We start from the raw sequence: 12,545 nt of genomic DNA, 5'->3' as shown, positions 1-12,545 counted from the left end.
TCAGCTTTTTTAGGGTATGCTGGGTCAGAGCAATTGTCCCATCTGCCTTCTACCTTCTAGAAGTTTATGGCTCTTACCTCTTACATTCTCCCCGCCCTCCTTTTCAAGTAAGTTAATGCCTTCAAAAAAATACTTTCACTGGCGTTTCAGTGGGGTTTTGAGAGGGCCTGAAGGAAGCACGTGTTCAGTACCTCATCCTTCAGTGGGAAGTCTAAACAAAGACAACCTTGGTGACATTTATAGGATGAATTTCTGTGATAAAACTTCACTTGTGTTATTTTATTTGATCTGTCCAGTGTTTGCATGCAGGTTAGGAACTGGAGGTTTCCATGTTTTATAGATGAGGGAATCAAAGCTTAGAGAGGTTCCCTTGCCCCTGTGTAGCCACACAGCTAAAAAGCAGGAGAGCAGGTACGATTCAACTAACGATCTTTCTTTCCCTTTTTGAGTCATCCCCTTCCCTTCCAGAAGAGCAGACGTTCTCCTGTAACACTCAGGGAGTGTTTGGCTCTGCTTCCATGGGCCAGTCCGTGATCATCCTTACTACTCCCCCACCTTGTTCCCCGTCCTCACCAAGTGCTGTCTGTTTTGCCTCAGCTCTCTTCCTCTGAACCTCCACAGTGTCATGCCCCCAGTCTGAGCTGGGCCCAGCTGCCACATTTCTCACCTGGGCTGCTGTGGTCATCTTAGTCTTCTAACTAGTCTCCCACCGTCCGCTTGTACAGTTCTCTTGTCCCTTCTCTGCACTGCCGCTGACATGTTCTCTTCAAAATGCAAGCATATCTGATCGTGATGCTGGCTTACCAAAAATGGCTTCCCCTTGGCTTTAGGAGGAAGATCAAAATATTTGACATGGTTTGCAAGACTCTACATGATCTAATCCTGAAACATTTCCTCTTGCTGTCTGAGCTGCTCCCATATGGGCTTTTGCTTGGCCTCAGACACACTGGGCTTGTTGCAGTGTAATAGCCGAAGGTGAGTGGTTGCATTTCAGGAGGCACACATACCTTGTGTCTGTAGGTGCAGGCACTGGTAGCTACAAGTACACATTTGCAAGACTGTTGCTATGAACTACTGTCTTCAGGAAAAATGAAGGACCCCCTTCTCTGATCACTACTGTTGATGATGTTGTTTGCAGTATTTGATGGGGGTGATTGTCGTGAACACAGTACAGTATAAGGCTCCCAACTCTTTTGGCCTCGATTCAGTAACCCAAGCGTATCACTTCCTCTGTTCTCTTTCGATGCTGGGGTTGTCTGGGAGGTTGAGGAAGGGCCGAGACTCTCTTCCAGTCCTGTATCTTTCTTGACTTTCAGACAGGATATTCAAACTTGATTTGATGTACTTAATTTTACTCCTCCCAAAAATTGAGCAGCAGTCTCTGAATACTAAAAGTCAGCAAAACCTGCAAGAAGCAAGTAGCAACATATCCTAGGAACTCCTCCAGGAATGTTCTCTGTATTAAGGTTCTCCCCTGCCCTCTGTCCCATCTTGACGGTACCAAGAGTGACAACTGGAATGTGGTCCTTTAGAAACTCTGCTTGATCTTCCACTGGGAGGAGTTATCAGGAGCTCACTTCTGTTTTTAAGAAGCATTCTTTTAACCAGACTTTGGATATCTTTTATAATTTAATACCCAAAGTTAAACCAAAAGTGAGTGTTTTGTTACAAAAGAAATTGTTTAGTAATTAACCCAAGGTTTTGGCATTCAGCTTTATAGAGCAAGAAGTTGTTTTTCTTCTTTGTTTTTGCAAAATGAGATAGGAAGGTGTTCTCCAAAACACCTCACCACTGCTGTAGGCCTTAACATTAACCTTCAGAATTTCAGCTGGAGTACACTCTGCATCATGCCAGTGGACTGATGAGGGAGGAGTGGGAGCTGGAGGTAGAAGTTTAAGTTGGCCCATCAGACTTCAAGCCTGCTTTCTGTCTACATCTGCAGATTCCCTCTCTTTTTCTCTCTCTCTGCTGCCTGCCTGCCTTGTGTTTTATTTTCTAGCCATATTGAACTTGTTTTAGTTCCCTGAAGTCATTGTCATCTTTGCACATGTTTTCCCTTTTTACAAAGAATACCACACCCATTTCCAGGGAAGGCTGATACTGTGGCCTGTCCTCAAAGGTCTCTTCTTCTGAGAAGCATTGCCAGAACTCTCAGGGCTAGATGAGATGTGCCTGCCCTGTGGTCCCCTGTGCCACACTTATCTTATTGGAGCTTAATATCCATTATAACTGTGTAGTTTTAATTAATCATCCTTCCCAGTAGTTGGTAAGCTTTCTGGAAGTAGGAACTAGGTCTCATCTGTTTACTACTCTTACCATTCCTAGCATGGTATCTGGCACATACAAAATGCTCAGTAAATATTTGATGAATTAATAGACTAGTGAAACCAAGAACAGTTCAGATAAAAAGATTTTTGCAATATCACCTTGAGGCTGATAAAAGAGGAAGGGACATAGTAAGCCCCAGCCTTAGAGCTGTATTCCAGCTTTGTCAGAAAGGAAGCGATGTGCCTAATGGTGATGACATGTGCTCTGTCACAAGATTGTGCACCTGTGTGCGAGGTGAGGGTTCGGAAATACACACTCAGCTTATGCCAAGCCAACTGTGTTAAATTACTCAATTTACTCAATTAAATTACTTAAAAAGATAAAGCTTTTTATTTTTAAATGTCCAAAGTTTATTCTGTTATCTCTAGGAGGCAAGGAATCAACAGCTCTTGAGCTGTTAAATCAGAAAAAGTTTAAACATTTGCATAAACGAATTTTTAAAAATCTTACCGAAAACTTTTGGGGAGGAAGATTCAGAATTCAAGGAGTTGGGATTGATTATAAATGAGAAATCACACTGCACATTCCCCGTTGCCATTAGAGGAACTGTAAAATGTTAATAGCAGTCTCTGTCCCTTGAACCACATGTGGTCCTGTTCTGCTTTCCTTGCTCTTAAATCAGAAATCCTACCACTGTCATTCTTAGCATCTAATAATCCTTATGGTTTGGAAAAGAACACTGTATTTAGATGACTAAGGTAGGACATTCACTGTTTCTAGAAACATTATCAATGCAGTATTATCCCTTTGTTTCTTCCTGTTCTAGAGAGGTCAGGATTTATGAGCCCTGCTGATTAGTGAGCTCAGTGCTTCTCCATGAGGACAGAAATCAATTATCTCTGTATCACTAGGTTAGGGAGTTTGTTTTCCAGGAGATAGACGTTTGTTTCAGATCAGCGTTACTTCTGGGGTGCCAGGGTGGCTCAGTGGGTTGAACAGCTGACTCTTGATTTTGACTCAGCTTGGGTCATGATCTCAGGGTGCTGGGGTTGAGCCCCGTGTGGGCTCAACTCCCCGGCGGGGAGTCTGCTTCAGCATTCTCTCCATCTCCCTCATACCACCCCTGGCGTACGCAGTCACCTTCTCTAAAATAAATAAGTGAAAATCTTAAAAAAAAAAAAAAAGTCAGTGTTACCTCTGTAGGCTTCTACACACGCACACACACACGCAGTCATGCACCCTGCCGTTGACGCTCTAAACATCTAGAGAAGGTAGAATGTTGAGTTGGAAAATCGTTAGTAACTATTTTCTCAGTGTGCTTCACTTTGTTTTCCTTTTTCCTGGGTGCTTTTAGAGACTTTCTTGGCCTGGGGGCAGATTGAATAGTAGGTATGAATTTCAAGGTGCCGGCTAAGCTTACTTGTCAACAGAAAGCAGTCACCAGGCCAACCACAGTCTTAATCTCATTTCATGCATCTTTGCCCTGAGGCAGGAATTTTCATTCATAATTTAGAAGAACTGAATAGAGATTCAAACTTGCAGGTATCCTAGAAATGTGAAAAGATGTCAGAGGATGGATTTGAAACCTATTGTATATTGGGAAATGCTTTTCAGTATAGGCCAGTTTTGGGTTGTTGGGGCTCCCACAGCTAGTAGCCAACTTTGCCTGTACACAAATTGAAGAACATAAATTTAGGTGAGAGTGTGAAAAATAGATACATAAATAAGTAGACAGCTAGGGCAATGGTTCTGGGTTGGGGGTAGGAGTTTTGCTCCCCTCAGAAGATATTTGGCAACGTCTAGAGACATTCTGGTTGTCACAACTCCAGCAGTTAGAGCTAGAGATACTGCTAAACATCTTACCATGCACAAAAATGTCGAGGGTACTGCCCTTGAGAAACCCTGATTTGATATACAGATAGGTAGTAACACAGATAAAAAACCTGGGAGTATATAAGTCTTCATTTTGGGGGATTTCTTTCAGAATGTAAAATTATTTAAAGAAACAAAATTCATTCCAATTCTTTCTCCTGTCAGCATATATTCAACATGGTGGGTTTGGCCATACCACACATATGCCCTTTCACAGCCATAGCCAGGAAGCTCATCCATTCTTCAGAGCTAATCCTTGGAGGTAGAGCTGTGCTGGTTGGAGGTGGGCTTTATTGGTCCAGAGGCTAGAGGACCCCCACCAGGGAGGCATCCTTGAGATAACACGGTGTTCTTGAATGTAATCTCTTTTCTGTAACTTTCTACCTGTGCCCTCTTGATTCTGAAGTACTTCTGACATTGGGCTAAAGGGTTAGTCTTTCATTTACCTCTGTTCCACCCAGCTAGCCCACCTCATAGTGTGATGTGAAAATTGAGAAGACAAAGGAGTAAGGCAGAAGGGGTAAGACAGGTGGTGTGAGTGAGTGCGGAATTGAACCCGGCAGATTATTTGCTTTATGAAGTTTTAGGTGATTTGTAGTTAATGACAACTTTTTGTCACCTTTTGTATCTACAGCTGAGTTATTTTCTGAATTTCTGGAGTACGTTCCTTATATTCCACTTTAGGTCTGTTTCTAATGAAAAAGTTGAGTCATTGTGTACAGTAACCAACACTTGGTTATAGGTATGAAAATAAAATAGGCTTTCTTTGACTGATTAAAAAAATTTAAGAAGTACCACATAGTGTAGTGATGTGGCTACAAGTTGATATAACTCGAAGACCTTAGACTTGTTTTGAAAAAATGCCAACATTTTAAGCTTAACTATTTTTCTGAGTTCCTAGTTGGGGATATTGCTGTAAAGGAGCAAAGTAACTTCTTTGTTACTTATATGTGCTTTGTCTTTTTTATCATTTAAGAGAGATTTGACTGCATGTAAACAGAAAAAAAGCCCCCGCAAACTAAAAAAATCCCACCCTCCACTCAAAATAACAGTGACTTAAATAAGCTAGAGGTTTATTTCTTGGGCAAAAGAAGCCAGAAGTAGGCAGTCTAGGGCTCGTGTGACTGTTCCACAAACATTCACGCACAGTCTCCCTACATCCTGTTCATCCAGCTTGGACTGAGGTCTTTTCGTGTAAGATGGGATCTTGAGCCCATCCTCCATAAACTCTGACCTGGCCACCACAGAGACAGACCAGACTGGGTCACATCCTCATAGCTCTGGCATGTGAGTGATGTAGCAAAGGCGAGCTAGCTGTCACAGTGCTAAGGTAGGACCCTCAGATATGCAGCGGACCCCCTCCATCCAGACCTTAGTCACATGGTCGGTCATACATGGTTTCAGGGTTGTCTGGGGAGATCATCTTGGATGGGAGACAGTGGACTCAGCTAAAAAAAAAAAAAAAAAAAGGAGTTCTTAATACCAAAGACTGAGAGACAACCAGCAGACTTTGAAACAATACTTGGTGAAAGTATTAGCAGTATATAGTGACTATATAACCTTGTCAAAGCTCTCAGGTTATCAAAATAAAATGTTGTTACTTGGCAATTAATTATTGGTTGGACACTGTTTTGCTTTTCTTTTTTTAAAGTGTTTCTTTGGCTTTATCCTCCCCCTACCCCACCCTATTCCAAAAGCAGAACTAATCCTTCTTTCTTTTCTTCTTACAGGACTTTCCATGATATTTCTGATGATGCGAAATCTTCAGTAGACTGACATGGTTTGCACCACAGCGATTTCTGTAGGAAGTTCAGTTTCTCACAGCTCAGCTGTGGCCTTCTGTCCTTTCATCTGTGCCTAGGAAGCAGAGCCCAGGAAAGCAGCAGAACCCTCCTGGCCTTCCATACAGAATGCCTGGACAAGAGAGAACTTGCTGTGGGTTGCTTTGCCTTTTAAAGCACAGCTTTAGAACTCAGAATTGTGGTTTGCTCACTTACCTGTTGCTAAGATGGCTTGACAATTTTCAGTATATACACTGGTAACTTGGCTCGAAATTTCCCACTTTGGTTATCTATATTATTATAATATGTATTTATAAAGGTATTTTAAGAGTCCTGAACTACCTGCTGTTAAAAATATTCACCGTGTAATTTTCTCCTGGTTTAAGAAATCTGTTCTTAAACATTTTTATGACTGTCACTTTTTAATGAAGAGGGTTTTTCACTTTGGAATATGTAGTTGCTTGAGCAGGAAAAGGGAGTCTTCTACCCTTCTACCTACCCCCCTCTGTAAGTGTAATGCCGGGTGGCTTATTTGAAGGTCAGCAAGGTGTGTGTTGCAACCACAGGAGACAGAAAAACAAGCTCTTCCTCCCTTTCTCCTCCCTCCATCTGCCATTATACTATTGCCAGAGTCTTAAAACTTGGTTGACCACTTGGAAGTAAAATACTTACTAAGCTGCTGTTAATGGTAACAATATGACAATTCATGTTGGGGTTCAGTTTTTCCAAAAGCTTGAAGCAAAAAAAATCTCAGGAGTAGCAGTTCTCTGAGTTGTTAAATATATCCCTGTGTACTTATTTGGAATTCTGCCAGTTAGTTACTTATTAGCAGTAGAATGTTACATTTAGGTAGTATTTTTCCATCACTTAGCACAGTGCCTTGCACATGAGACTCCAGATGAAGGCGTGTTGAAGGAGGACTTTTTAAGTCTCCCACACATCACAATGACCAGCACAGTGCTTTGCGCGTTACAAAGTCATTTTGCACACATTCTTTCCCAGTCACTTCCTGGCAGCTTTCACACAGCGTTATGGTTTTTATAACACTTTCATACAGGTGGGAAGCTTAAGGTTCAGAAATGTTCAGTAGGTCTTTTACCTCAAATCTTTCTGACTTTGTAATCTGCAAACTCTGCTCTGCTGTCGCATTTCTTCCCATACCTTCTGCAGTCCTCCCAGTGCTTGTCCTACAGTTAATGACAGGCTGGGACGAGAACCCAGCTCTTTGCGTGGTGCCCTTACCACTGATAGGAAACGATCATCGGGCTCTTTCTCCCTCCCCAGGGGAATATAGAGGAGAAAGTGTTAACTGAATGTCAAAGACTTCCCTTTGGAAAACATTTAAAAGTAGAAATCATTTTTTTCCTAAATCATCTTCTCCCTGAGAAGGACTGTCAGTGGTAATTAGCTTAAATTCATCCTGGTATCACTCAAGAAATTAACTCCCTATAGGAAAGAGGCTACCATGAGGGTTTTGACTGTTTATACAGTAGACTACATGCAGATCTCTTGTTTTTACCGTCCCTTTACAATTATAATCTAATATTACACCAAGTGTTCATTTGGCCACTAACTGACTCCTTTTTTTCTGTAGACAGTTGTTCAGTCATTCGTTCGGAAACATTCACTGAGAGTTGGCCTCTCTGGTTTCTATGCCAACTGCTGTACAGAGGACAGCTCCTGGGAATGCCTTCTCCCACCGTAAATATTAGCCAGATCATGTGCTTGCTAAAATTATGAATTTTGCAGTGAAAGGGTTAAAAAAGGAATCAGGTTTGTTTTTGTTAATTGTATACTGGTAAGTTTATAGCTATAATTGGTACATATTCATAAGAGGCAAGTATTAAACACAGTGAGTTTAGTGTGCATATACAAATTATGTTCCTCCAAAGTGTTTTTAGCTGTATAAGTGATACTGCAAAAAACTAAACTCCAGCTAATGTATGGCTGTTGCTGGTCATAATTATTAGTATAAATACCAGGTTCTTAGGAACTTAAGAGCCCTAAGAGAATAGTTTGGAGCTCCCAAAATGGGCAGTGATATAATATCACCTAAAAAATCAGTCCTATACACGGTCCTCATCAGGAGACTGGAATTGCCCTGATGTTCCAGCAACTTCAGAAGGACTCCAAAGGCCAGCCAGCTGGGGGAGGAGCCCTCGACCAGAGAAACCTATGCCCTCAGACAGTGAAGAGGCTTTACGGAATTTTCACAGGTCACAGAACTCATGTGGTATGAAAAGCGAGGAGTTTCAAACTCAGGTCTCACAATGGCTTGCCCCCAGATTCTCAGGATTTGTCCCAGAAAGAATGTTTCCCTAGGAACAGACAGTGCATGGATGAAGTAGCTTCAGTAAAAATGGATACAGAAAGCCTATTGCAAGGTCTTACATTTTTATAGCTTTATTAAAGATTAGTTTTAAGTTCATATTCATTATTTCAGTTGTAAACCGAATGGGGGAATGGGAAAAGATTAGTCTCCACACAGCTGTGCTCCTCTCTCTTCTGAGAATAAGGTGTACCATTTTTAGCATAAACTCCATGTCCTGTAAATCCTTCTTCAGTTCCAAAATTTCTTTCACATTGTCTGTTCCTGGAAGTGCTCTGTCACACTGCCTGAGACACAAGTCTTATTTGTGTTTAAACTTGTGAGGATTCCTAACACTCTCTTCCATTAGAGGTAGTTAGCTGGCAGAATTTTCCTTTGACCTGTGAGACTGGTGTAGATTGACCCTTGACAAGGAGAGGATTACCCAAGAAGTGTTTTGAAGACATGCTGTATTCAAACAAACTGAGAGCCTTTGGAAACAGCAGATGTTTATTACAGTTAAAGGGCTGCTAAAAGGCTTGCAGGTGAGGTCCTCTGGCTAACCTTGGTCTTGAATCCCCATTGTGACTACTCATACCCTTATTTCCCACACTGATTGTATCTCTTCAGGATATGGCACTACTGGGCAAGAAATACTCAGAAATTCAGGTCATGAATGGTTAGATTAGAGCAAAAAAAAAAAAAAAAAAAAAAAAAAAATTTTTGTAGGTGAATTATCCAGGGCTCTCAACCTCAGGGTTTATAGGAAAAACCCCTTCAGAACTTCCCATACTCTAGTCCTGATTGGCAGTTTCCTGTAGGGGTCTTCTAAGACCCTTATAAGAGTATTATACTAGGCATTTCATACTGGAGATAGCCTCTGGCAATATACTTCCAAGTGTTAGTTCTAGCTGAGAGTAACTTTTTTTTTTTTTAATTAGTTTTTGTCCTTACACATTTGCCATCAGAATATATTCATTTCACTGATTGATTAAGGACCTGCAAAAAATGTGCTAACTGAAAGCACTGGGCAGTTATATTTTTTTGATAGTTTATAAATAATAAAGAGAATTATAAATCAAGACACTCTGTCTACTAGTCATAGAAATTCTGCACTAGAATGGGCCGTGTATAATTAGGCAATCCTGTTGTTTTCTAGGGGAGAAAACAAATCCATAGGTTGAAGTGGATTTCTAACACACAGAGTCAGTAACAGGATTCTGAATAGAATACAGTTTTGGGTTTTTTCCCCCCCTTAGCCCGTTGTTCTGCATCTCTTCCCTTTCCCTAATAGTTGAGCAACTTTTGGAAAGATATGTTCCTTATAGCAGTAGTTCCAAGAGATGTTATTAGATGTTATAAGAGACAGAAGTGTGCATGGTGGGAGAGGACTCCATAGTCAGCTGAAATTGAGGAATGCTGAGTTTGTTTCCTTTCTGTAGGACCTCTAAGAGTTTTTAGTGTGCTGTTATATATTGTGAATTTATGAGGGGACAAATTGTTTACTATACTTATTTGACATGAAACTGCACCCAATCCTTTTAGCAGAGTTTCACCAAGGACCACTGGTCCTTTGGGAAACATGGCTCTCGAGTAAGTTTACAGCTCTTTTGGGAGACATCCTTAATGGAAATTCTGAATGGTAACCATATTACCACATAAACTATAACAAATCTCAAAGAAAACCTATTTGCCATTCAGAGCTATACGTAAAGTATAGAGATTCTTTTCCACCTATGGTGTGTAAAATCAGTATTTGTGCTTAGTTTTGCAAGTTTTTCAAGGATCTAGTAATGTGCAAATACAGTGGTGATATATTGATACTACATTTTAATAATGCTTTTGTATGTCACTTTATAGTTTTCAGACTGCTTTCGTAACAACCCTGTGAAATAGGCAGGCGTTAAGTATTATTGAATGAGGCACTGGAGGCTCAGAAAGGTTTTTTTGTGATTTTTCCCTTAAGTTCATACCACAAAATGATGGAGCCAGAATTCAGTGGCAGAACTTCTGACTCCAAGTCCAGAGTTCTTCACTCCATACCTGGTTTCTTATTTTTCTTCTGGCTTTATAGCTTAACAATGAAAGGTGTGGAAATAAATCTTAAAGTAACATCATTTTGGCTATTTCTTTTCTTATTGCAGTGACCTAGAAGGTGTAACTCATTATAGCTGTCCCAAAGAATACCCTTCTGTCTTCGCAGTGCCACTTGTTTGGGTGACTGGAGTATATTTCAAATACCATTTGATTCGGAAACCAAGCTTGGATATATAGTTGTGGTTGCTGATGCAACTTTTGGAAAAGTTATCCTCTGCATTCTCAGGCAAAATAGAGATGGTTTGAAAGCAAAAAAGTTGATTCAGATAATGACAGTGCATATTCTTTATTCTCACACAGATGCTACTTCTTAGCTTTAACTTGCTTTGATGAACTTCTAATGTAACCTCTTTGTAAATGTGAAATATTTATATTTTGAAATAAAATTACTAGTGTTGAATGAATCCGGTGGAAAACTTAGTCTCGTTTCTGTGGAGAAATTTGATCTTCCTTGGGGTGAGACTTTCACGAATACATGCATCTGTCTCCTAGGCCTTATCTCTTTTCCTTTGGCACCAGTGCCCACACTGAGTTTTTATGTAATGTGGGCAGCTTACATAAGAGAATATGTGTCTGGAGAATGGATGTGGGCTCCTGAAAAAGGTGAAAAGGTCCAAAGCTGAGGTGGGAGCCTTCGGTTCATTGGGGAAGGTGGCCTTGTGGTGGACAAGGGAGTGGTAAGGTAAGTGGCTGGGGAGTAAGAAGCCGAGGAAGAGAAAGTTGGTTAAAGGAACTGCACATTTTGAATGAAGGAAACAGGTCTACATTATGGCTATCTTCAAAGCAAAGATATCTGTGCAGCCCTGGCAGACGGAGCTGAACCCCTAAAAGTGGGAGGACCGTGAAGCACATTTCAGCAGTGCTTGGGAAAGAGCCTCTGACCCCTGGAGTTCGTGATATTTCGCTCTTCAATCTGACATGGGTAGAAAAATAATCCTGGCAAAAGTCAAAGGGTGGACTCGCCAGCCTCAAATTCTTTTGTATTCTGCGGGTTGCCTCCTGGCAGATGTGTTAGTTCACGAGTATTTCTCCATGCTTCTCAGTCTATTGCCTAAGCTGAGGACCCCCTCCCAGGGGTTTCTGACAACCTCCTTTTGGCTTTGCTTCTTGGACTCCAGCGGCAAAGGGGTATTCAGCTCTCCCTCCCATCTGATCATGTTCGGGCTCCCTGATTCCTTTAAGTGAGTTTAGTCAGAAATACTAATGATCTTTTCAGTCAATAAACAGCCTTTAGGAAACTGCTCTGTGCTAGGCCCTGCTCTGTGCTAAGTAATTCTGAAAAGTAGTTTTAGGGGCGTCTGGGTGGCTCAGTTAGTTAGGAAACTGACTCTTGATTTCAGCTCAGGTCTTGATCTCAGGGTCATGAGTTCAAGCCACCCCTTGGGCTCCACAGGGGGTGTGGAGACTACTTAAGAAAAAAAAGTTTTTAAAAATTATTTATTAATTTGACAGAGAGAGAGATCACAAGTAGGCAGAGAGGCAGGCAGAGAGAGAGGGAAGCAGGCTCCCTACTGAGCAGAGAGCCGGATGTGGGGCTCGATCCCAGGACCCTGGATCATGACCTGAGCTGAAGGCAGAGGCTTAACGCACTGAGCCACCCAGGCGCCCAAAAAGGTTTTTAAATGTAATAGTGTTGAACAGTAGGTGAAGTTTTCCATATGCCCTAGTTAATTTCCTTTTGAAGAGTAATTTTGAACAGTAGCCTGGAAGATACCCAAATCACTGCCCCCTTGCCAAGTACACAGGTACTCCTTACGGCTGCATTATCAAATGTTTCATTTTCAACCCAGCCCGAATTGTGAGAAAGAGGGTCAGAAGGGGAGCCTGGGGAATGTGGGACATTCTGGAAAGCTCCAGAAAGAAGCTTTACCGGTAAAATTCCTGCCTCGGTAGAAGACCCTTCCTACAGGCTCGACTGGTTCTGCTCCACCAGTTAGCTCAGCTTCTAGAAATCATCGTGGGAATTCGGAGTTAAGACTAGTCACCTACCAGGAGGACGAAAAGGGCTTCTAGAGATAGTTGTCCTTGTCCCAGTAGGAGGCCACACAGCCGCGGGATGCCCGCAGGTGCCTGGTTTGATCCCTCCGAGCGGGGGAGTTGGAGCGATACAGACCTAGCGGGGCTGCAGCACCGACCCTAGACCCGAGCGCGTGGGGGCGTGGCTGCCCCGGGGGCGGGGCCCGGTCGGGGGCGGGGCCTCGGGCGGCGCGGGTGCATTG

General features: G+C 42.0%; 1 protein-coding gene across 4 annotated transcripts in view; it reads left to right on the top strand.

Moving 5' to 3' along the window:
• Positions 1–8,856, top strand: part of TMEM245 (transmembrane protein 245) — a 96,601-nt gene extending 87,745 nt beyond the window's left edge. For all 4 annotated transcript variants that reach the window (XR_004383047.1, XM_032860805.1, XM_032860808.1 and 1 more), the window contains one exon: positions 5,871–8,856. Coding sequence is in view for 3 of the 4 variants with exons in the window: in XM_032860805.1 (XP_032716696.1) it covers positions 5,871–5,916 (46 nt within the window). In the remaining variant the exon portion in view is untranslated. The remainder of the gene's footprint in view (positions 1–5,870) is intronic.
• Positions 8,857–12,545: the final 3,689 nt, after the last annotated feature.

The sequence above is a fragment of the Lontra canadensis genome, unplaced genomic scaffold, assembly GCF_010015895.1.
Source record: "Lontra canadensis isolate GAN:19392208 unplaced genomic scaffold, GSC_riverotter_1.0 scaffold19, whole genome shotgun sequence".
NCBI classification, from domain to species: domain Eukaryota; kingdom Metazoa; phylum Chordata; class Mammalia; order Carnivora; family Mustelidae; genus Lontra; species Lontra canadensis.
The sequence above is the reverse complement of the archived record's forward strand: the minus strand, read 5'-3'. Positions and strand labels throughout refer to the sequence as shown.